General features: G+C 34.5%; 2 protein-coding genes across 2 annotated transcripts in view; one reads left to right on the top strand and one right to left on the bottom strand.

Annotated features, from left to right (window-relative positions):
• The first annotated feature begins 1,595 nt into the window (after nucleotides 1-1,595).
• Nucleotides 1,596-20,080, top strand: LOC123657433 (senecionine N-oxygenase). Its single transcript, XM_045592979.1, has 7 exons — nucleotides 1,596-1,824; nucleotides 6,317-6,455; nucleotides 7,691-7,874; nucleotides 8,892-9,164; nucleotides 10,039-10,202; nucleotides 10,927-11,070; nucleotides 19,546-20,080. The coding sequence occupies exons 1-7, from the start codon at nucleotides 1,631-1,633 to the stop codon at nucleotides 19,735-19,737; spliced, it is 1,290 nt and encodes a 429-aa protein (XP_045448935.1). The 5' UTR covers nucleotides 1,596-1,630; the 3' UTR covers nucleotides 19,738-20,080.
• Nucleotides 20,081-23,698: 3,618 nt separating this feature from the next.
• Nucleotides 23,699-26,359, bottom strand: part of LOC123657229 (protein winged eye) — a 45,474-nt gene continuing 42,813 nt past the window's right edge. Inside the window, exons 13-15 of the mRNA XM_045592805.1 lie at nucleotides 25,850-26,035; nucleotides 24,335-24,493; nucleotides 23,699-23,945 (exon numbers count right to left, since the gene is read on the bottom strand). Coding sequence (XP_045448761.1) covers nucleotides 23,718-23,945; nucleotides 24,335-24,493; nucleotides 25,850-26,035 — 573 coding nt within the window. The 3' untranslated portion in view covers nucleotides 23,699-23,717. The remainder of the gene's footprint in view (nucleotides 23,946-24,334; nucleotides 24,494-25,849; nucleotides 26,036-26,359) is intronic.

Below are 26,359 nucleotides of genomic sequence, written 5' to 3'. Positions count from 1 at the left end.
ACTGAAGGAAATTATCGTAGTCATAATCATAATAATCAGTACATCATTATAAAATAATCTAATAAATATTTTTTTACGCTACTAACGATTTTTATTAAAACGCTAATATGTATTTTCACAATATTATATTATATATTTCATTGTTCACGTATTTTTCAAGTATATGTTGAAAAACTTAATAAAATATATAATATATATTTTCGTCTTTCTGTTATCTACATTTTATTAAAACTTGGTAAAATCAAAGATTAATAATAAAAGCGCAACTAGTAGTACATTATTTAATTAATAACACAAAAAATCCTGTGCGGAAACGAATTTTTTGCTCAGATTTTGACAATTTATCGTCTTTTTGATCGTGTAGTGAACTATAGGGTAGTTTGGTTGGGAGAACAACAAATACGTGGCTGCAACGTTTGCTAGATATTTCGAGTTACCCAAAACACAGACAATAAGTTACTTTGGTACCAGTTCAGGTCAAAGATATTTATTCTCATAAGAATTACCAGTTCTAAGAAACAGTCGATTTACCCGAGGAACCGTCGACCGTGTGCGTACGTTTAATACATATATATTGAAAATAAGGATAGTACTAAAACCTACAATATTTAACTATGATATCGTTGATATATATATATTACCGATGAAAAGTTGTGAGTTTCAAGAACACTTAAAACTCAAAACTTAAATGTAGAGCTCACTTATAATAATAATTAAAGTGAATATATGTGTAATGTTTGAGTGCTATGAACACTATATAAATAATTAACGCTAAATAGCCTACAAAAGTAAATATTTAATGAATAATAGTCAAGAAATAGATAAATCATCAAATGAGGAATCATTATTACGATTACACAAACAACTTAACTTCTAGACAGAGTATCAAATTAAACATATTTAGACTTTAAGATACTTCTCCTTAATTATAACTGTCAATAAAAAAATCCAATGTTATTATATAGATATGCTACGAAAAATAATATGACTCGCATGTTATAGTACTAAATATATTCGAGGCTTTCTTTACGATTACAAAATATGATTGTAACTTCTATTGACCATGTGATAGTTATGGTAGGGTTTATCAACCAACTCGCTGCATCAGTATATGGAGAAAAAGCTTCGCCTAGCCGTGAAAAGTTGACAGACTTTTTCAATTTAAATATATTCAAATTAATTCTTACTTTCCGTTACCTCGTGCAATAGTGACGATTCCCTTGAAATGTTTTCTGAATCAGCCCGATTCAGATATCTTACTGCGAGGGACCCTTATGATGGATTTAGCTCTGACCCTTCACGTAGAAGAAGGGTCAGAGCTAAATCCATCACACTGCACCACTGCGGGTTGGCGAATACATTACCTATTATAAGTAACGTTCGCTATCAGATGTGTATGAAAACAACAAGGACTGACTGGGAGGAGCTTTACGTGCCCATACTCGTGCTTTATATTATGTGTGGTCATTTTATGTATTTATCGATCCGATGTTCAAAGATTTATGAAAACCTTTCAGTAGCTCATTTGGTCTACAGAATTTATAACAATAATCCATGAAAAAAATATGTCCTCTATATTAAGTAGTAGTAGTTGTTTGGTAATACATTAGTATGTGTTACTTTTGCAGAAATGCGCGTATGTGTAGTCGGAGCAGGTGCTGCCGGACTGTGCGCTGCTCGCCACCTCCTCGTTGAGCCGTGTGTGACGGAGGTCGATGTTCTGGAGCAAACCTCGCAGCTGGGAGGCACCTGGGTCTACACGGAGAACACCGGCTACGATGACTTCGGCCTGCCCATACACTCCAGCATGTACAAGAGTCTTAGGTTTGTTTCTTTTTTATTTATTCTATAGATAAATAGTCTCAGATATAACAAACCAACCATTAATAATAATGAATCAAATTTTAGGCACACGTTTATGTAAGTAAAGCTTATGTACTGATTATATTGAAAATAAAATAAAAGAGAAAAAAAATACGATTAAGAATATAAATTAAATAAACAAAAAAAAAACAATAAATATATTAAAATATTAACATAATTTAATATTTTAACAAATAATTAAAGGCCTAACATTCATCCACCCAATATGATATTTCAAAGTCACTTTAACACTCTCTTAAACCCCTATATAATTCCGCAAGGGACCTAAAAACCGAAGAAGAAGAAGAAGATAACCCCTATATTGCAAATGTCATAGAAATCATGATAATGTATGTAAAATAATAGGCTAAAAGTTATTAAAGCTAAAACAGCTTAGGCACCTTTAGTTGAAAATATCGATGAAGCAAAAATATTTAAAAAAAATTAGAATAAACCGTTTATTATCTTTTGCGTTATGTAAGTTATTTTTCATAAGTGTTAATTCTTTAAGACTACTAATTTAGTTTTTTTTACTATTTTATAAATCACATTAAATCCTGAATGGGGAAATGTTCAGCAGTCGTGTATGTTATTGGAGGCTGCATGTGCTGTTAATAAATGAGTATTAGGTTGCTCTATATGTTATGTAATGTACAAGTGACCCACTGCACCCGTTCGCACTGAAGAAAATCGGTTATCATCGGTATGAGACACAGATTGCACTGCGATCTCGTAAACATGCCAATACAAAATTACTATCGTTACATTGTAATAACTTACGACTATTAATAACGAGTAAGACAGTCTGATTGAAATTTGGAGCAGAGACAGATTATAAACATATGTATGTCTAGAATAGCACAAACGGTAGCATTATGATACTAGTTGGGACAGCATAGGACACGTATTGTGTTTTTAACCGATTTCCAAAAAAGGAGGAGGTTCTCAATTCTACTGTTTTTTTTTTTTTTAATGTATGTTACATCAGAACTTTTGACCGGGTAGACCGATTTCGACAAATTTTGTTTTAATCGAAAGGTGGTGTGTGCCAATTGGTCCCATTTAAATTTATTTGAGATCTAACAACTATTTTTCGAGTTATATCCAATAATGCGTTTTTACTTGACGCTTTTTTCGTCGACCTACGTTGTATTATACCACATAACTTTCTACTGGATGTACCGACTTTGATAATTCTTTTTTTGTTGGAAAGAGAATATCCCTAGTTTGGTACCGTGATAAGGAAACCAGGATCTGATGATGGGATCCCAGAGAAATCGAGGGAAACTCTCGAAAATCCGCAATAACTTTTTACTGGGTGTACCGTTTTGATAATTTTTATCGAATTATTATCGAATATTTAATCGAAAGCTGATGTTTATCATGTGGTCACATATAAATTTTATCGAGATCTAATAACTACTTTTTGAGTAATCTTTGATAACGCGTAGTTGCTTGACTATTTTTTCGTCGATCTGCATTGTGTTACTTGTCGATGTAATTGAAGTCGGTTTTTTTTTCGTTTCCGAGCAAACACAATTATCTTTTAATGTGTAATATTAAAGAATTTCTCTATTCGTTGTGGTACATTTTTACTATGTTTTGTGTGAAAAATTACGTGATATTAATTTTGTATGCTTATAATGTTTTGGAATGCGACAGTATTGTATAATATAAATAATCACATTTCAAAAGTTCACACATATTCGTTTTCATGTATTCTAAAGTTAGCTAAATTTATAATTTCTATTTTTTTTTTTTTTTAGTTTTTTGTTGATTAATCTAGTTACAATTTTTTAAATAGTAATTTAAATTAATGATAACATTTTGCGCCGCTCTACCAATGATTAGCATTTAAGAGTCTAAATGTAGTTTAATTTTTAATTGTTTTATTATTTAAGATTTATTGTTCTTTTAGCGTTCTATCTTTTATCTCAAATTTATGCTTAAAAGCTTTATTACATTGTTTAGTTTTATTTGAAATGTTGTATACACCTGTAAACACATATCTGTTACCCGTAATTTTATATATAGGGAAAAAGCCGGATATTTACCTCGATGGGATACATGTTAGACTGGTTGATAGTATTAGCCTTTCATCATAATCGGAAGTGCCCCTCGTATAGGCCTCGATCCACATAAGCCAGAGGAGTAAGCGCTCTTGCTTTGTCCTTGTGAGCAAAAATCTACCGCGACGTAACTTTGACGAGCGTTGAAATAAAATTATATTGATCTGTCTCTGTTGGATATTTTTATTACTGATTTCAGCCAAATTTATGTTTTTTGCATACATTGGGGCTGAAATTATACTATTTATAGTGTTTTATTGTTAAATAGTTTTAATTTTTTTTTTTGGAAATAGAAGCGGCAAGTATCTTATCAAAAAGGATAGTTGCCCAATTGACTTTGGCGGATAGAGCCCCTAGAGCAATTCTTACACAAGAGTATACCCAACTATAAATTCTTTGACGAGCAAAGATAGGTTTTTGATCTGGGTTTTTGTCAACTTTTTTCGAAATATCCCGATATCCTCTGGAACTTTAAGAATACACCACGAAAAGAAAAAACTAGCAACTAGTACTAGCTAAGTCATCAATTTAAAGTTGTTTACTTAGCTACATAAATAAAATAATCTATTAACTACTTGTTCAATTATATTTTTGATACTTCTAAAAGTACCCTACTCTTAGTTCCTCCATCTATCCTCACATGTGGCAAGTATCCCATTTTTAGAGGTCAAATAAAACTGTATTTACTCAAAAGTATTCTGATATACAGTTTGAATACAAAAATAATAAGTACCTACACATTTTTAATAACGGAGCGTTTTTGAAAAGTGGACTATCCGCATTTCCCCTTACGATAACTATACGTTTACATATATTGTCGATGGCGTATCTTATTGTCTATACTATAATATTATTAAGAGGAAAGATAAGATTTTTTTTATGCATTGAATAGGCACCGGAACTACTGAACCGATTTGAAAAATCCTTTCACTGTTGGAAAGCTACACTATGACCGGATGACATAGGCAATATTATTTTTTTTTTTCATTAATTAATTTTGTTTTTTTTTTAAATACCCGTGCAAAGCCGGTGCGAGGTTCTAGTAAATAAATAAATATTACCAAACACAAACTACTATCTGTAACATAAAAAAACAAGAGAATTATTTTTATTGAAGAAAAACTGAACTAACCATTGTCTTGTCTTGCAAACTGCCAACACGGGTGAAGTTGAAATTATACTTACGTGTTTTGAAGATATTTTTTAATTTGCTAAATATTTCATTTCAGAACCTTCTACGAGGTCTTAGGAAAGTAAAAAAGAAAGTTATGCGGTGACAGAGGGAAAAAGATTAACTTTTAGTGTTTATCATTTTAACTAGAATTATTTTTATCGGTCAAACCCTTTGCGACACATCGCTCCGGGTCATAGGGTATCAGGGCCGCAGCAACGCAAGAATGTATCTGGTGACGATTACAACATTAAGGTCGCTCTAAAAACTTAATCTGAAGTACTTATGAAACCCTTGTAAACTTTAAACAGTAAATTAAAATTAGGTTACAAACTAAATATGACTTATTTCAAAGGTAAACAAATGCTTCAAAATATGTAATTAAATAAATTACTACTTAAGCTTGTAAATATAATTTTCAATTCATGATATTTTATTTACAATTTAAAAAAAAAAGTTGATGAGTTCTTTCACTTAGTAGGAGATGAGAAATATAAATGAACTTTACCGATGACTGAAAATCATGTCTATTTCTGTTCTTAGACTAACTGTAACGTTAATTACAACAGATAGAAATGTGTTAATGAATACTTCCACAGTTTTACTTTTTTTAATTTTACACAATTCTTGCGATTAAATTAGTGTAATCACTACTTAAATTTTAATTTCTTTTCGTGCAACTCGGCGTAAGTTTTTAAACTTAACAGTGACTTACTTTTATTGGTCCAATTTTTTTATCCCAATAATATAATTTAACTCTAACGAAACCGAAGAATTGTAGCTAGAACGTTACAAATATATAGCTGCATTAATAATTAAATCGTTCATTAATTCTGCGGCGGCTTTTTATTCCAGTCGCCATTTCTAAGTACTCTACACCCAATATCACATCACACATTACCCTGATTATGACAAATGCTTATTCATCAGAATCTCCTAAAAATAATTTATACATATACGTACATAAATACTAATGCAGCAGACCAGGTAAAATGTACTAGGTGATTAATAAAAATAAACTAGGAACTGTTGAGTTTCTTGCAGATTCTTTTTTGTAGAATCGGTGGTCAGTTCACAATAACTATAATTAATTTATTAAGGCATAATATTTACTCATGTTTCTATACTTCTGTTTCTGTACTTAACATTTATTTGGTAGACACGCAAGTAGCAAATGTTTTAACATCTACAACAGTTAACTGTTCTATTTCAGGACGAATCTTCCCAAGGAAGTCATGGGTTTCCCAGATTTCCCTGTCCCCGAGAGCGAGAAATCGTATTTACCCGCTAAGGAGATGCTTGCATTCCTGCAATCTTACGCCGAGAAACATGGAGTCACGGAGTACATTAAAGTGAGTATCATTTCACTACTAGACAAGAGAGTTTTATTAAGATGGGGCAAAATAAGAACTATCTTGTTTAAAATATATGGCAGCCTGACTGGGGATTTTTTTTTACGTGGGTAATATCCATCATGGATACCCTCCAGCGCGGGGGTGCCAGAGGGTTATGTCAGACCCCTACTGACTAAAAACCACCACGTGTGAGCAGTTGTCCGCATGGGTGGGGCGAGATGGGGTCGCGTTAGTATTCGCCACCTCGCCCCGGCGGTAACTGGGGATTTACCTCAACCTTACAAAAGATCATAGTCGAATATTGCTCTCATAACTATTGCGTTGTGGTAAGTAAGTTAGCCATACTACCTGGGAAGGGTTGCAGATGGGGTTGATAAAGAGCTCGAGATGCATCACGTACTGCGGGCTACTATAGGCTAACGTGTTGTAGAAATGTCTGAGAAAGGAAACATACTTCTGGTTAAAGAATTTAATATTCGTACTATGTAGCTGACGCTAGCCTTTACAGGCCCGTACATGACGATTTTTTTTATAGGAAACGCAGGTAGTTGTTGTAGTATGGGCATTTCTGTTCGAGTTTTGTGCACTCGATTAGCAAAAATACCATAAAAATAAGAATAGCACATGACTGGAGTAACATTTCTTTAGCAATAAGCCTGGACAATAGGCCTGCATTGTGTCTTAGATATACGAAACGTAACTGGCTATGAGAGAAAGAGAGAAAGAAAATGTGCGCTCGCACCTCTCTCTCTTGCTCCGTTCACCCCACCCCATCACACTTTTCGTTTCACTCTCGTCAGTTTACTCCCCAAGTCAAGTATACGTAAAGAAGTTTTACCTCAATAAACTACATTTTCATATTAACAGGTTGCAAATAGAGATACCTGACAGATAAAGAAGAATTCGATGGTGAAAAATAAAAATATTTATACGTCACAAACTTTTATCGGTTGAATACCGTTATAAATAGTAATTTATAGTGTTAATAGCTTTCAGTAACCGGTGTAACAGGCTTTTAATCTGCTTTGTATAATTAATGTAAATGATTACTTATATTTATTTTCTTTTATTGTGGTGACTGTTCTTGTTATATTATTTTGACTCCTAATAGTAATCGTCACGCATAATAAGAAAATTGTCAACTATCCCTTCTTCTACGTGGAAATAGAGCCCACATCCAGCAGTAGAACGCTTACTAGCAGATTTGTGTAAAAATAATTATTTGGTTGTAGTACAATCAGCATGTTCAGCTAATAAAACCGAAGCAAGGCGCCGCGACCGAACTGTGGGATGTCATGTACAAGGATCTCTTAACTGGTGTGACGGAAACCAAGGAGTATGACTACGTGTTCGTTTGTAACGGACACTACAACACGCCGTTCATACCGAATATACCAGGGCTTAAGCAATTCAGAGGTATCTATATCTTCTTCACTTATAATAAAATTATAATCGGCAATTCGCAGGAGAAAATTCTCCTGTTAAAACTCGTAAGTTATAACTCGGTGACAGCATAATTAAAGTGTTACTAGCTGACCCCGTAAACGTTGTATTTGCGATATATGTTATTAACCATTAATCCCCCCTTATAACTTAGGGTTATGAAAAATAGATGTTGGTCGATTTTCAGACCTACCCGATATGGTAACCGAGGAGGTAACTAACATGAGAATTTTATATATTAGATTTTATAAGTGTACGAAAAAATATTTAATTTAAAATGAGCTGACCCAACATTCGTTCATTACATCTTAATTTGACTTAATATACAAGAAAATAATATTGATTTGTGATTACTAAAATTAATACTTTCCATATATTATCACCAAACGTAACATTGTGACATTTTTATATAATTATAAGATTATAAATAATTGGGTTTGCAAGCAAACTAAGAAAAACCGACTTCAATTATATCGACAAGTGATACAACGTAGGTAGACGAAAAATAGTCAAGTAAATACGCATTATCAAAGATAACTCAAAAATTTGTAATCAGATCTCGATGAAATTTAAATGTGACCTCATGATAAACATCGGCTTTCGATTAAATTAAAAATCATTAAAATTGGTACACCCAGTAAAAAGTTATGTAGATTTTCGAGAGCTTCCCTCGATTTCTCTAGGATCCTATCCTCACATCCTGGTTTCCTTATCATGGTACCAAACTAGGGATATCTCCTTTCCAACGAAAAAAGAATCATCAAAATGGGTTCATAAACGACGGATTTATCCCCGAACATACATAAAAATATATATATATACGGTCGAATTGAGTAACCTCCTCCTTTTTTTGAAGTCGGTTAATAACTGCCCAAATCATATTCTACAAAATTTTTATATAATCACGTAAAATAATTTTAAATAAAATGATTCTACTACTAAAATACATCCGTCATTTTAGCACCAAAATGATTGTGCATCATTAAACAGGTGATGTGCTGCACAGCCACGACTACAGAGTACCAGACATATTCGAAGGCAAAAAAGTGTTGGTGATCGGAGGCGGTCCCTCCGGTATGGACATTGCACTCGAAATCACCAGCGTGACTGAAAAGGTGATCCTCAGCCATCACGACAAAAATATAACCTCAATTTTCCCAAGTAATCTCACCCAGAAACCGGATGTTGAAAAACTTGACGGTAACACTGCGTACTTCAAGGATGGCACACAAGAAGAAATTGACGTCGTCTTTCTTTGTACAGGTGAGATTTGGATAGAGTTGATTTAATATGTAAAACGAAATACTTAAAATCTTTGTGGTTGGTTAATTTAAGTCCTCGATTGATAATGCCATGATCACCTGTGACCTATGACTATAATATAGACTATATACATGACTAGCCCGTTGGCGCAGTTTGTAGTGACCCCTGCTTTCTGCTCCGAGGGTTGTGGGTTCGATTCCCACCCCGAGTCTGGGTGTAATATAAATATTTATTTATAAATTCATATATGTATTATTTACAAGAATGTTTATCGAAAAAAAATACATATATGTAGCTATACCAGTTGGCTGTTACCTATTACACAAGCATTAAGTTGCTTACTTTAGGAATAGACGACGTGTGTGTATTGTGTAGAAAAAAAATTGCTTTTATTTGATTTGATACTATGACCCTTATCGCTATCAATAATTATGTCTAATAGTGGTTTAAATAAACATAGTAAGGATCTAAAATAGTATTCCAATAGCCAGTCTGGTAATTCATCTGTTACAAGGCCGCGTCCTTGAAAACGTAAAAGATAAATAGTCTCTATAAATACTTAAAAATAACGTGTTTTTTGGATATATTCAGTTCGACCCTACTCATGTTTTTTTTTTATTTGTTCATAAGAAAAACCAATTCAGAAGAGAAAAAAACAGTTCTACTTATTAATATTTAAGCTGCTATGGTCCTTAACGCTATGATTAAGTCGTAGTTAATCATATTGAGTTTCCGATATTTCAACACAATTGAAAGCGCCATTGTCACGTGGACTAAACACGACCAGCAGAATGCAATAAACATGGTACAACAGAATTTGTGATCTACTAGGTGATCAGAAAACCTGAGAAGACTAAGTGTTTCAATTATTCAGGATACCTGTACAACTTCCCGTTCCTTCACAAGTCCTGCGACATCGTGGTGGAGGAAAACTGCGTGGAGCCGCTGTATAAGCACGTGATCAACATACAGCACCCTTCGATGTGCTTCATCGGCGTCCCCTATTACGTCTGCGCCTTCTCTATGTTCGATTTACAGGTACTGGAGACGTTGTACTCTATATTTTTTTATAATATAACATTTTAATTAACATTAATGTAACATTTAATACTAACGTATTTTTCCCCTCAGAACGACCCCTCTCTCTGCTACGAATAAAGAAAACGTGCATTCTTATAATCTAATATATAAAATTCTCGTGTCGCGGTGTTTGTATTTAAACTCCCTCAAAACGGCTTGACCGATTCTCATGAAATTTTGTGTGCATATCGGGTAGGTCTGAGAATCGAACAACATCTATTTTTCATCCCCCTAAATGTTAAGGATAGTCCACCCCTAATTTTTTTTAGATAAATTATTATTTTTAAGATACAACATTAAAAAATACATACAACCCTAAATTTTCAACCTTCTACAATCAACCCCTATTTTTAAATAGTGTTTAGCGGCAAGACAACGTTTGCCGAGTCAGCTAGTAATATTATATAATAATTAGCATGTTCCCTAGTGGAGCAGCGTGGGGGATCCACTCCGACCCTTTTCCATATTGACACTAAGAAAGCGAGCGTTATAGCCCACCAGTGGGACGTTACAGGCTGAATCAATCCAAAAAATAATCAATCAATTTTATATTGTTATATAGTGTGGTATAGCTTAATTCATTTTGTTTCCTTTGACGTTTTGATAAAATTGTGATATATTTCTTCAAAAATGTTTTATAACATCAAGATTACGCCAAATATAACAAAATTATCAATGCCAGGTGCGGTACTACGTGCGTTACATGAACGGCACCTTCAAACTACCCTCCCCGGAAGAAATGACGCGTCACTGGGAGGAAGAGAAGATTGATAGAGCTTCAAGAGGCTTTACTCGGAGGCAAGCGCATATGATGGGTCCTGATCAGGTAATACTAGACTTATTTTTTAGTTCATCTCATTTCAGCTATCAAGATTTTATTCAACAAATATGTCAAGACAAACTACAAAAACTTTGAAACGAACATGGAACTTACGATATTCTGATCACTTCATGTGTCACTACAGAATATTTAGTCTTGTTAAATTTATGAATTTTAAGCAATAAGTCCATACAATCACCGACAAAATTAATAATCTCATACAAGGCTGTCGCAAATACACGTATTGATTAGTTTGCGTAATAGACCGCGTTAGGTCGTTTACTTTTGTGTAAAATTGACGTGCCTATTGGCATAAAGACATTTTTGATTATATATTTATAAAGTTTTTTAGAAGCCCGACGTTTCGGATACTTTACAGCAACCGTGGTCACGGTCACGGGTTATCCGAAACGTCGGGCATATTTAAAAAACTTATAAACCGCGATAAAATCCGAAAAAGTTGTTTTATTATAATGATTGAAATTCGCGTAAATATTAGAAGATACTTTTGATTCAAAACAAAAACGAAATTCATTAATTTTTCTTTAAATATTTAAATTTTTAAATGCCATAAAATTATATTTATGATGCTAACAAATACTCATACGTGTATTTGTTAGCATCATCATAGCATCATCATATACGTATACTGCTAACCTGGAGAAAGCGAAGGTATCGCCTTATCTTTTGTTCTTAAATATAATAATTACATATATAAAAATAAAATATAGCCTACCTTTCAAGTTGGATCAAACTGCACACGGTGTGCAAATTTGATTAAAATCGGTAAAGTAGTTTAGAAGTCCATCGCGGACAAACAACGTGACGCGTAATTTATATATATTAAGATATGATAGTGCCAAACACAACAATCGCATTTATCATTTCAAGTATAACAGTAAATTATTATCGTGGGCAATTAATACACTCATTAAGCTAGATAAGCTTGTGTAAAGATTCTTGAAGTGTACATATTTTAGATAAACACCATATATAAAATATATATTTATGAATACATTTTTGATCAGACTAATTATGTTTATTATAGGATACTTCATTATGAAAAGATACAAGACAGATTTGTATTTAAACGTTTTAACTATAAATAAAACTTACACCTATGTACTTTATATTACTTTTATAAAAACTATATATGTGTACCGTATATATAATTACAATATTTACTTTATCTTTTACCAATAAATAATTTATACACAGCACAAATAAGTTATGAATAGACTTTGACAGCGGGACGTAGAATAGGCCACCAGGACCCGTTTCTCCTTAATTAATAAACTACAACTTTTAAATATTTATTTGTGAATAAAAATATCTCGTAAGTATAGTTGAAGTCGATGGTAAAAATAAAAAAATTGGTTGTCTGTAAAGTTGGTTTACGGAAGATAATTTAACGTGACAAAGTCATAACAAAACATCTTCTTCCTCGGACGCATAGGCCAATCGAGTGGCCACTGAGCGTAACGCTACAATGAGCGTAACGCTACAATGCCTAATCCTTCTTGGCACATGCAGCCGGCATTCATCGATTTATTAGACGTTGTCACGTCAAAATGAATAGTATACAATTTATCTATAGGATGGTCGAATAGAGTTATCCACAACTCGTGAAACAGGCCCAGATAGTTTCCTGTATGTAACTGCTACCATGGTTAATGAATATTTCCGTTGTGACTTGTTTATTAGGTATGGATCATACAGGAAATATATCTGTAGCATTCTCTTGTGACCTTTATTTCCCCTTATTTACCACATGATTTATTGAAACTTCCGCATTTCTTTACCGAGTTTGACATATTTTTATTAAGGGCACAAATTGTTTTATCCAACAAATTATTAAGATGTTATGATTAGACAATAGAACAAACCGCTATTGGTATAAAGACAAAGCCCACTGTTTAAATATTGAAAATGTTCAATAATTTGACAATTATAACCAGCCGCTGTGTATGGCATATGTGGCTACGAGAGAGCCTTCGAATCTGTCGAGACCTTAACTGTCCTGGATTGTCTGCGAATATGTCATATCGTCTCCCATATCGAGGTACTGAGATAGATGTATATACGGCGTGGCGACGATGAACAAGACCAGCGAACAAGACGCCTTCGTCGCGGGGTAAGAAGGGGGGTGTAATATCATCGAAAGTGCATACCACTACGCTTGAGAATACATATCTCACCTTCGTTTCGCCGGCGATATCGTCATCTTTACGGAGACGTTAAAGAAGCTAGGCCAAATGCTAGGCGACCTAAATGAGTCCTTTCGACGGGTCGGTCTTGGTATGAATTTCGACAAAACGAAAGTTATGTTGACCAATCATACCGAGATCCGGTACCGGTCGATGGTACCCTTTTCGAAGTTGTTCAGGATTATGTCTACTTAGGCCATACAATCCAACCGGGAAGCCGGTTGGGCTAGGTTACATTTGGAAGGGTTTGTCGAGTCTTTACTTCCAAGATTCTACAATGCCTGAAAACAAAAGTCTTTGAGCAATGTGTCCTGTCTGTTTTAACATACGCTTCAGCCTGTAATATCTCACTATTGGGCATAGGCCTCTTTTCCCATATAGGAGAAGGATCAGAGCTTAATCCACCACGGTGCTCCAATGCGGGTTGGCGAATATATTCCCTACTACGAGTAACGATCGCTATCAGGTGTCAATGATAACAACCGGGACCGACGGCCTAACGTGCTCTCCGAGGCACGGTGGGGAGACCCGCTAGACTAATGATCTACTTAAGATTAGATTTGGCCCGAACTTTGGGAGGCTTACGTCCAGCAGTGGACTGCGGTAGACTAATGTGATTGATTGATTGTGAGACTTAAATACCTATCATATTTATCGTAATTTATGTTGATAGATTGCGCTTTTAGTTACTGTAATTATTTTAAGTATGAATCGATGATGCTAGTGGTGTAGAATCTGTCATCTAAATTAGAAGTAACACGTGGTTCAATAAGTCCCGAGACTAAATACTAAAAAAAGGTCTTTTTTATAAAATTAATTTTTATTCATCAACATAGTCTCCTCCAAGAGCGATACAGTCCCTCCAACGCTTTTCTAACTTTTCTATCCCATGTGTGTAGAACGATTTGTCTTTGGCTTCAAAATAAGCCTCCGTTGCTGCGATAACTTCACTATTTGAGTCAAATTTCTTACCCTGAAGCATTTTTTTGAGGTCTGCAAACAGCCAATAATCGCTGGGGGCCAAGTCTGGCGAATAAGGGGGATGAGGAAGCAATTCGAAGCCCAATTCGTTAATTTTGGCCATCGTTCTCACGGACTTGTGACAAGGCGCGTTGTCCTGGTGAAACACCACTTTCTTTTTGTTCATGTGAGGCCGTTTATCCGCAATTTCGTACTTCAATCGCTCCAATAAGCACATGTAATAGTCACTATTTATATTTTGCCCCTTTTCAAGGTAGTCGATGAAAAGTATTCCATGCGCATCCCAAAATATAGACGCCATAACCTTACCGGCCGATTTCTGAGTCTTTGGACGCTTCGGGCGGCTTTCACCAGCCGCTCTCCACTCCGCTGCCTGCCGATTGGATTCCGGAGTGAAATGGTATATCCAGGTTTCATCCATTGTTACATACCGACGTAAAAAATCCTTTTTATTATGATTCATCAGCGCCAAACATCGCTCTGAATCATTGATACGTTGTTCCTTTTGATTAGTTGTAAGCAAACGCGGCACCCACTTAGAAAAAAGCTTTTTCATGGCCAAATTTTTATGTAAAATAGTGAAAACACTACCAGCTGAAATCTTCACTATCTCGGCTATCTCTCGCACTTTTACCTTCCGATCTTCCAATACGATTTTGAGGACTTGGTTAATATTTTGTTGAGTCACTGCTTCATTTGGACGACCTGAGCGTTCCCCATCATTGGTGTCCATGCGACCGCTTTTGAAGTCGGCATACCACCGACAAATGGTTGCTTTAGAGGGAGCTGATCCTGCATAACATTTTATAAGCCATTGCTGTGCTTCAACGGTATTTTTTCACATTAAAAAACAATGTTTTATCAACACGCGAAACTCGTTTTTTTCCATTGTATCGAAATTACAACCGTAGCGTCACTTAAATGTTTCAAAATCAATACTTTTATTGTTCCATTTTTAAAAATTTGACACATATTCTTGTATTGATAGCCAGTACTTTTTAAAAATCAAAAGAGTTTTTAATATATGCGCCATTTCCAGGTTAGTCTCGGGACTTATTGAACGATCTAGTAAAAGCATTGCGACTGCCTCATAGTTTGACATTATTTAAACACATAGGGAGAGTATTACAAGTCTCTGTCTGTCGAGAGCGGTGCCCAGCCACTGCCGCCCGTCTTCACTGCCGTGCACAACCACTCCAGTCAGAAGTTTCTAAGCAATATCGCTGATTATAGAAACGATGTTTACAAACTTGTCGACGACGTTAAATTTATTTGTACTAAAATGCAGGTGTAATATATATTGTTTGTAAGCGATACTCAACCACTGTGCCGCGCTTTTATATCACCAAATTTCATGAATGTATATGAAGTAAAAAATATAGGTATCTAATAATTTTTTACGTTTAGTTTTTGACAATCATCAAAAAACGTCAAGATTAACTTTCACATTAACTGTATTCTAATTAGCAGCTTGTAATTAATTTTATATTTTCTTATGCTGTGGTGTACAATAAATATTATTATTACTATTATAATTTTACAGTGTTACCTATAGTAAGTAAAAAGTTAAATTGTTAAATATACTGTGTACCCTTCGGAATGGTTGAGAACCCTATGTAAAAAATCTCTATGGAAATGAGAGTCTACGAGAACTCTTATACTCTCATAACTTGGTATGAGAATTTGGTCTGCATTTGTCCATGTCTTATGAGATTTTTTCTACAGGGAATCACTAACCTATAAATACGAGTATCTACTTAAGATCACACAATATCTTTGTACAATATTGTTAGAAGGTAGGTACAGGTTTTTATTGGTTTTTTTTTTTTGTTTACATTGATATTTTTAAATTTTTATGATTGTATAATGAAATATTTTATCAATTATATATTCGTTCTTGCAATAAACTATTGTTTAAAAACTTTATTGTTTTCATTAGGAAGGTACATATCGAGTACGACATAAAGTTAATGTCAATTTGCATATTTCTTTTAATTTATATGAATTTACACTTACTGTAACACCTGACACATTTTCTAATTCGTCGCCAAACCTAAGGTGATAAGGTAAAGTACTGGGGTACCTACTGGGTTATTAAAATTATAGGAAGGTCCGTTCCTTTTTCAGTCCTTAAGCGGTAGAATACCTTACAATAATAAAATAATTTAATATAATAAAATAATAAATAACTTATGCCTTCCGTTTTTGTGTAAATTAAAAAAAAAGGGATGTTAAATTTTTAAAAACTTTTTAGTTTACGAGTAAACAGAGATTGAATGAAAGATCATAATTTTAAAAAAGTAATAATTTTAAAAGTATGTAAATTTACTTTAGGCTTCTTATGACAATTAAAAGTTAAGAAATGCACATACTCGCATCTTTGAAGGCGTTAAATAAATAAGACTTCAAAAATCGTAAAATAACTAACTTTTGAAGATAGGTAATTGCAATTAAAGACGAAAATGGTATTATAAAACACGAGTGTACGTAACTCTCTTTTTTTTCTATCTTCACTAACATATCTTCCTCTCAACTTCCGTTCGCCTCGCCCGATCACACTTTTCGTAACGCTCTCGTCACGCATTCACTAGCTCACTCCCCAAATCAGGTGTGTATAAAGAAATTTCACTTCAATAATTTTTTGTTATAAGTTACAATTGTGTATGTCAAGTTGAGGTATTGTGGAGCTACGAGACCAACAGTCAGTTGTGAAACTATGTATGTTTGTTGGGGTGGAATCCTACAACGCAATTTAAAGCTAAGAAAGATATATTTTCAATCGATTCAGCTGAAATTATTTTGTATACACGTTTAGTTTATATGACAATGTATATCCGCCAATAATATATCTGCCAACATGGCAGACCGCCCAAGATGGCAGACTAGTTATTTTTTCAATGCACTCCTACAATACGAGTATCAAAGGGCTTGCTAAGAGTAACTCGAAAAATAAAGTGACGTCACTAAATCCAATATAGCGGATTTCTAAAGATGGCGTACTAAGTTTTTTATACTTTCCTTATAATATGAGTAGGTATCAAATGAAAGGACTTGCTGGGGATACCAGACTGAGAAACCTGCACAGCAATAAAACAATAAACTTTTTAAAAACAAGTTTTTATTTAAATTCATTAAAAAAAATAAACTCTTACTATCAACATGTATATATATACCGTCACTACACAATTTATAATATAATATAAAAGTTTGTCGCGAGATTTACCTGTGTAAATATACAGACTTTTAATAACTTGATTTAATTGATTTTATTTTTTAAAATTTTCAAACAAAATTAATATTAGTGTCTAGTTAATATTCGCGACCAGTTTTTATATATCATACAAATTGCGTTATGACTTTATAGAATTTTAAAGGTAATCTTTATTTTTGACGACGCGTTGGCGCAGCGGTCACAGCACTGGCTGTTACGCTGGCGGGTTCGATCCCCACTCACGACAGACATTTGTATTGGCCACATAGATGTTTCTCGTGGTCTGGGCGTTTGTGCTTGTATACTGTGTGTGTTTTCGGACCCCCGACACAAAATAAAATTCTACTGGAGGCCGTTGAGCGGAAGTGTTTGTTTATTTATTTATTATTTTATTCTTTTTAGTGCATTTAAATAAAAAATTGTTTTTTATTACTTTAAATTTATTTCTAATTTGTATTTCCACCAACACTAAATTTATAGATAGACACTTCCAGGATCACAAATATGCTTGCTTGACCAAATATACAAACTGACAGACAGCTAGACCAAAATTACAAAAATAACTGCTTTGAGTTATTCATTTATTGCTACGCAGAATACAGAATATTAGATATGAAGACCACTCTACAGAGATATTTTACACGCAGAGGTACTTGTACTTTACACACATCAGCTGGGTACAATTTTATTATGTACCCAACCGATGAGTGTAAAGTACAAGTTGTCAGGTTTCTTATTAATGTCTTTTTCCGTTTTAATACTTATATTAATTCCAACCTATACTTACTCCGCTAACGTTCTTCTCTCCAATGACCTTTGTCCCATTTGATTATTTTGATCCTTGAATATGGTTATTTTTCAATATATTTCCAACCGCATTTTATCAATATATGTTTTTTTTTTTAATTATATTTAACTTACTTTACATTTCTCATAATAATCGTCGTCTTAGAGTGTAAATCAACAAATAACTTTGTTTAAAAAAATCATGATATATTTTGCTATCACAAAAGTATATTTCCAAAAAAAAAAATTATACTCTTTTGAATGTTGTGCAAAACGTAACAATAACGATAAAAAAGTTTAGCAGTACTTCTGAACCCACATTATATTTTAATTTATTTAATATTACATTTGTGCTAGTCTTTTCAGAAATATTTTTTATTATTAATTGTTAATGTATGTACTACATAATATTATTTAAATTTAACAAGGTATTTAGCACGGTATGAATTTTTTTTATTAGCATTTTTCATTAATTTACTGTTTGTTACTTATAAAATAAAAACACCAAAAAAATAATATTTTATTGTTTTGAACATTACAAATATTTAAAAAATACATATAAAATAAAATGTATATAAATAAATATTTACCTATACACTAGGAATACATGACCGGATAGAAAGCTTGATATTGACTAGTCAACAGCGCTCGGCACGTCTTGATCATTTCACTCGCTGCGTGAAACTATCCGTAGCGTTAAATTTTATATGCGACCAAACAATAACGTTATCTTAAACGTACATATATGTAGCGAGGTTATCATTAATGAGAAGCCTTGTATAAAGCACTTAGTGCATGCGCACATTTACCGTAAAACAAGAATTTTTTTTTTATGCGACAAATAGATAACCACAGATATCTTATTAGCCTCGGGGATTGGTATAGTTGAAAGTTATGTGTTAATGGACCCCTCTTTTTCAATACGTAACTCATCCTCGACAAAAATCCCCCTAAATTTACCCATGACCAATCGCCAAGTAGGATATCATATCATATCATCATCCTCTTCTGGGACATTGGTTCAAGACCTGAGACGTTTATGGGGTCTGCCTCGCCATCCTGAAGAAGGGTTAACAAATATCAAGACGGTACGATTGACAACTGTCGAGTCGTGTCGCCAATGCGTGCGAATCCTATAGTTTTATATATATAGTACATTTCATTATCACCAAGTTATGTTCACATTCCAACGGTTTGTGACCTTTTTTTAAAAAAAAATAGTATTAAACAAGCAATCATTGTTTATAGTTTCGTTCTGTACTCGTATAAGATAATGTATGTTACATTTCGTTGCAGGAAAAATACTACGCATCTCTTGCCTCAGAAGCGAACACGGAGAACCTGCCCTCGGTGATAACGAAGATAAGGGAGGAGAGTTCGATCCGTTTCCTTAAAAACCTGCAGAACTACAGACAAGACGTGTACAAGATCATCGACGATGACACTTACGAAATATTAAGTAACGGAAAGCGAGAAGTTTTATGTTAACTCTTGTTAGCCTTTGCAAATTTTATCTTAAGTTCAGTTTCGACAAAACCGCCGTACTAAATATTTAATAGAAGATGTAATTTTCAGTAGTGGTCATGTATAAGTTCTAACGTTTTGAAAAAAAAATAACCACATGCTTCTATGCTAATTGGGACCAATTCAATTCCTTAAATATAATGTTAATTTCTAAAAAAATAATTTAACGTTAAAGAGGCTTCTATTTGTAACACATCCTTTTAATTGTAGTCATAATATTAGTTAACAAAAATGTTATACATCTGTTAAGGTTAGGTATATCTTCAATAAAAATTAGTATAATAGGTATATTATGCAAAATGATAAATGGTCGTTAAAGATAATTTTAAAGTATATGTTGTCAATTGTAAAGTTATATGGAAATAAAATTAAATAACAAAAAATACAAATTTTAAAACGTAACGGTGAAACCTGTTTATGTAATCTCATGGTAATGCGTAAGTTATAGCTAGGAACTAGATATGTGTTTTTCAATTACAAAGTTTACCAAATAGGTTAAAAGAGTCTCATGAAAGGAGAGGTAGAGAAAAGTTAAGACTGTAGACAAGAGTACCACAATAACTTGTCTAGCATTGATTAATTATCTCACTGACTGTTATTGAACTACTCACACTTATAAATGAAACATTAAAAATTCTATGATTTCATATATTTAACTGAGGTAGCGCACAGCAGGAAATGTCCTGCTCACAATCTGGAATGCAATATGGAATAGCCCGACTGGAGTACCTTGACCTTACAGAAGATCACAGCTAAATAACACTGTTTTCAAGCAGCGTTGTGTTCCTTTTGGTGAGTAAGGTGACCAAAGCTCCTGGGCGAACTGGGGATGGAGTCGGCAACGCGCTTGCGATACTTCTGGTGTTGCAGGCGTCTATAAGCTACGGTAATCGCTTACCATTAGCTTAGTTAATAAAATACAATTCCGTCACAGGTCTTTCATAGCGAAAGTATAGTTCGCGTCATGTAAAAAGAACGCTGAAAGAAACTGGAGGGGGTGCGTTTGCGCATGGGTATACTCGCGCACAAAAGTACTACTGTTTTATTTTTTAATTGGGCTTTCACTCGCGGCTTCGTATAATGGTAATCGGTAGGTACATTAAAAAATACTAGAAATACCAGTGCGAATAATTCGGACTAAATAAGTATAATAATTATCACTTTACAAAATTACAATTTTTTTTTAAACAAAAGCAATAACAAATTTTTAGTTATTGAAATGTCGTATCCAAAAATATTAATTATCTGTACTCTCGATATTCGTATCTTAATAGTTTTGTGTTTAAAATGATAAATTGATATTTGTTTTTTAGTGAAATAAATAGTAAATGGAGTTTTACAAGTGTCCGTATGCTAATGTGTTGTGAAAGTGTGTGATAAATGCGGAAAAAACGTGAATTATGATTGACAGTGGTTTGTTTACCAATGAAGTGTTCCAAAAAATGAACAGTACGAAAATGTTTTTTCAAGAATTGGCAACACTGTAAATCGCCTTTGCGCATTTTGACAACCAGTGTTCTTTTTACGTGACGCTAATTATATATTACAAGTAATTTTTCTCACTTCGTAATTTAAAACTTTTGTGCGCGATAATATTTTGAGTAGACGTCGAACTGTTCAACCAATAGCACACCGGCAAGCATGCGACACGTGATAAATACTCCCGTCCCCTACCCCATACCACCAAATAGACCGATAAATAGCTTCTGCGCAGCTTCAAGGCCAGCGTTCTTTTTACATGAGGCGAACTATAACAGTATAACTATCGATAACAGAGGCGAGTTTTAAACCAGGTTTCACTGCATTAATTTAATTTAACGTAGATTAGACAAACCTGATCGTATAATATCATTGTACTTAAGCGTAGATATGGGTGTTTTGTTAAATTGAATTGACAATAAATAAAACGAATTCAGCCAAAATATTTTATTTAAGCGTCTTTATAATCTTTATACTATCAATGCTGATATATTATTACTCTTTAAATCTAGTATTTATTTGTATGGCTTTCCTCTCTTTAACACACTAAGTAATTCATGAAATTCATAACAGTCTCAAGGCGAAGTAGAGGTTTTATTGCACAATAAGGCTGTTTCGATTTCAATGAATCAAATCAAAATGTTAGTATACACTCGCGGGGCCGAGTTAACACTCGTTCGAACAATTTGTACTCGTTTATACACCTTTTAAAATTAAAAATTATCATTTCATTATACAAAAATACCATTTTCTCTCAATATTTCCAAATTCGAAATTTAGACTTTCTTTTCAATTTCCAATATAATTTTTAGATTCCAATAGTATATACTTTATTGGTAAAATAAACAAATCTTACTCTATGAAACTTATAAACCAACTTAATATTAAAACTATAGCATAACAAACTACTTCATACGGTAAACAATATGCAGTTGGCAATAAAAAACATTTTTTTTTCTTCACTCTATATTAACGTTCTCTTACCAAAAGACTGCAGTTTTTAATACGAACATATTAAACTATAAAACATTAATATTAAAAATTATAAAATAAATAGCGACTGCTTAGCATTTGTAAGTTGCATCAATATTACATTATTTACAAAATGCCATCGCTGCTCTAACACTGTACTGGTATATAAAAAAATCGTGTCTCATCTGACCGTGTAAAGCTTCATATATTAAATAATACATAATAATACATGAATGTTCGGGACTAAATAAAGCTTACAAGATAACGGCCTGAGTATCTAAACATGTAAACGGCTGAAAATTTTCCAATCATTTTCCTATAAACTGTTTGGCCACTTCGTACAAAACCTACCCTACTTTCCTATCCTTGGTCGACCTAGCTATCCCTGTCTTTTCAGTCCCTTTATACGCATTTGATATTCATGAAAAGGTTAAAAAAATGGGTGATACTACCCTGTAGAAATTATAAGTACGCTAAAAAGAAAGGCAATATCAGAGCAAGCCGGAGTATACCGAAATAATTTTATATAATCGTAAACAACTAAACGCCTAAACTTCTACCTCGGACATTTTATATAACTATTTACAATCTTAATTACAGCGAAATTATACAAACTGTATGAAGCATCTAGCACCATTCCGATATAAGGTATACATCAAGTAACAAAATATTATCAACCGATAAAAAAAGTATATATATTAAAGAAAAATAAAGATACAGTCATATATAGGTATAAATGAACAATCCATAGTTTCTTGACGTTACGTCGAATATTTCAACAAACATATTGTTTCATATACTAATATCATCACTGGTTAGTTTTAAACAAATCAAAAGACTAGTTGATGTAAAATTGCATTCAAATAAAATATAAAATATATAATATAATATATACTTATACGAAGAACTATTAAAATATGGGTATAAATTTAAAACAAAAAATTTACATTAACGATACAACTATCTACCTATACACTGAGATTGTAGCGTTACGTGTATAAAAATAAATCACATAACCACCAAACCAGTCGGAAGCATAATTCCTTCTAGTGGAAACAACCGAACAAGTCGAAACCACCAAACTGGTCGGAACTAGCGAACCATCGTCGTCGCATCACCAACTCGGCCCATATAAATCGAGATTAGATAACGTAACATTCCAAAACGAACACCTAAATGTAAAACAAGTGAGTAACTTCGACACTGTCACACTTATTGAGCCTCGAACAATCTAGATTGTACTTTAAGACCTGTATGGGATCGGAAACGACTACTGGTACATTCTAACATCGAGATTAAGATAAACTGTAATATTTAGTTACATCCTCCGTTCCATCTCTCATCACTTCGGCATAATGATAACGAATCAATTATTATTAAGTTATCTTGTAATCACTAATGTGACATAAATAAAATAAAAAACAAATAATACAAGTGAAGGTTGTTCGGCCGCAGTGCGACCGGCGCCGCGGGTACCAGGTTCGCAGAGGCGCCTAAGAGGCGGCGGCGTGCGGCACGCCGGGCTGCATGCGCAGCAGCTGCTGCGTGGGGTCGTAGTGGCCAGCGAGGTAGTACACGTCGTTGTTGTCGTACACGGTGCTGTACTTGGCGGGGTCGTCGTTCATGCGCTCCCGGTACTGCTCCAGCGGCAGCACCTCGCACTTGTGCGATATCGTCTGCACGTCGTTCTCGTCCGTGTGCGGGGACTCGAAGAGCCCGCCCTGGTCGAAATTATATATTCATAAATAAATATTTAATAAATTAAAAATTATGAACATTCTAAACATTCCAGACACAAATTAATACATAAATTTTAGACAAATATGCTTAAAAACAAAAATAAAAAAATGGGTATGCTTTAGACCTTACGACTGAAGTAAAACTTCTTGCACAATAGACCTGCACCGTGTCTTAGGTATGTTACGTAACTGGCTATAAAAGAAAGAGAGAAAGAAAATGTGTGCTCTCTTTCACCCGATAACAATTTTCGTAACGCTCTCGTCACGCATTCACCAGCTTAGTCCCCAAGTCAAGCATGAGTGTTACGTTTTGAGTGATTTGTTTAATTTTAAGGAAGTATTCCGTTTCGATAGTTAGAGGTAGCGCGTACCGGGTAGTGCAGACGCTCGCAGCCGGCCGTCTCCTCGGGGTGGTAAAACCAGTGCACGCGCACCGCCATGGCGCCGCGCGCCTCCCACAGCGCCGCGATGCGTCCGATGTATGGCCGGTCCGCGCGCCCCGTCGACAGGAACACGGCCGCCTCGCCCACCTGCAAACCCCACACGTACTAATGACATATTACATTATACTATACTGACGGCACAAGTTACGTTAACAAGTAACTTCATACTCAAATGCAAACTCCCAGGTAAGTAAAGAAATATCTTATAACGAAAAGTATCGAAATTATTTACTCGTAATGCTAGAGAGTACACTTTAAGTTTCGTATCTGTCGCCAAATTATTATACATTTAGAATGTATCTTAGAGGAATTAGTACTGTGTGGCTACGGTACTAAAGAATATAGCCACCCTGTCTCTTCCCGTGGGTGTCGTAAGAGGCGACTAAGGGATAGCACAGTTCCGCTACCACCTTGGAACTTAAAAAGCCGACCGGTGGCGGGATAACCATCCAACTGCTGGCTTTGAAATACACAGGCCGAAGACGGGCAGCAGCGTCTTCGGTGCGACAAAGCCAGCCCTGCGGTCACCAACCCGCCTGCCCAGCGTGGTGACTATGGGCAAAACACATGAGTTCACGTTATTTTTGGCGTAAACTTGTTTAGGCCTATGTCCAGCAGTGGACTGTATAGGCTGTAATGATGATCTTAGAGGAGTACACGTAAATTGTAGCCTATATTCTAATTCTTTGAATAGTTTATAGTTAACGTGGTATATAAACATTTCTAAGGTAAAATAAATATTTTAAAGTACCTACCATCAATCTACAAAATCGTCGTCATTATTATCAAAGAGCTTAAATATTTATGTAGTAACTAGCTGACCCCGCAAACTTTGTTTTGCCATATATTTTATTAGCCCCTTTAACCCCCCCCCCCCCCCCCCCCCCGTATAACTTAGGAATGGATATTGGTCGATTCTCAGACCAACTTGATATGCACAAAAAATTTCCTAAAAATCGGTCCAGCCGTTTCGGAGGAGTATGGTAGCTAGCATTGTGACACGAAAATTTTATACATAAGATAATAGCTAACAACTACCTTATCTTTCATCACTCTATGTAACCCTTATTATCCTACGTAACGTAAGACCACGTTCGTGAGTCCATGAAAACGAATCTTTTATTTGAACATTTTAAAGCGACTTCTAAAAATGGAGAAGGTTCTCAATTTGATCGCATTTTTTTAATGTATTAACACCTCAGCAGTTTTGACTGGGTGGACCTTAAATTTAATTGAGATCTGATGGCTACTTTTTGAGTAAGTAATCTTTGATAACGCATATTTAATGCTTGGCTATTTTTTCGGCTACTTACGTTGTATTACTTTGTCGATGTAATTTGAAGGCGGTTTTTTTCCGTCTGCGAGTAAACACGATTATAAAATATCGCTTCCAAACCGAGAGTACCAGGACGACATAAGCGCGAAGGACGTGACGTGACTCACGTGCAGGATCTCCTCGCCGCGCTGGATGGCGCGGTAGAAGAGCTTCCGGTGGCGGGGGCGCGCGGTTCGGCGGTAGGCGGGTCCGTGCCAGCGCCACAGCGCGCCGCCCGGCAGGAAGGCCGCCATCTTGCTCACGCCGCCCCCGCCGTCTGACGACGTCGACGACACCGTTCGTCGCTTCGTTTTCTACAAATTTACAGCACGTATATATCAACTAAGGCATTAATTTTACAGAAAATAATCTACTCATAATATATGATACTTCTAATACCTCCAAGAATATGTGTACAAAGTTTCACGATGTTCGGTTAAGTAGTTTTCCCATGAAAGCGTAAAAAACAAACTTACATTCACATTTATAATATTAGTAGGGATGTAATAAAGCGGATTAATCGATTTTAGAATACGGTTTGCGGTTCCGAAGTAACTAAAATCTGCGTCATTATGGTAACTGAAGCGAAACTTAGCGTTAGCTTAACTCGACATTATATAAGAAATTATGTATATTAA

The sequence above is a fragment of the Melitaea cinxia genome, chromosome 10 (genome assembly GCF_905220565.1).
Source record: "Melitaea cinxia chromosome 10, ilMelCinx1.1, whole genome shotgun sequence".
Lineage (NCBI taxonomy): Eukaryota > Metazoa > Arthropoda > Insecta > Lepidoptera > Nymphalidae > Melitaea > Melitaea cinxia.
This window is presented reverse-complemented; position numbering and strand designations above follow the sequence as displayed.

Excerpts from the sequence above, each read along its gene's own strand:
- LOC123657433 (XM_045592979.1), top strand. The coding sequence starts at position 1,631 with ATGCGCGTATGTGTAGTCGGAGCAGGTGCTGCCGGACTGTGCGCTGCT. Across the intron at positions 6,456-7,690 it reads GAGTCACGGAGTACATTAAA|TACAATCAGCATGTTCAGCT; the intron begins GTGAGTATCATT and ends ATTTGGTTGTAG. Across the intron at positions 7,875-8,891 it reads AGGGCTTAAGCAATTCAGAG|GTGATGTGCTGCACAGCCAC; the intron begins GTATCTATATCT and ends ATCATTAAACAG.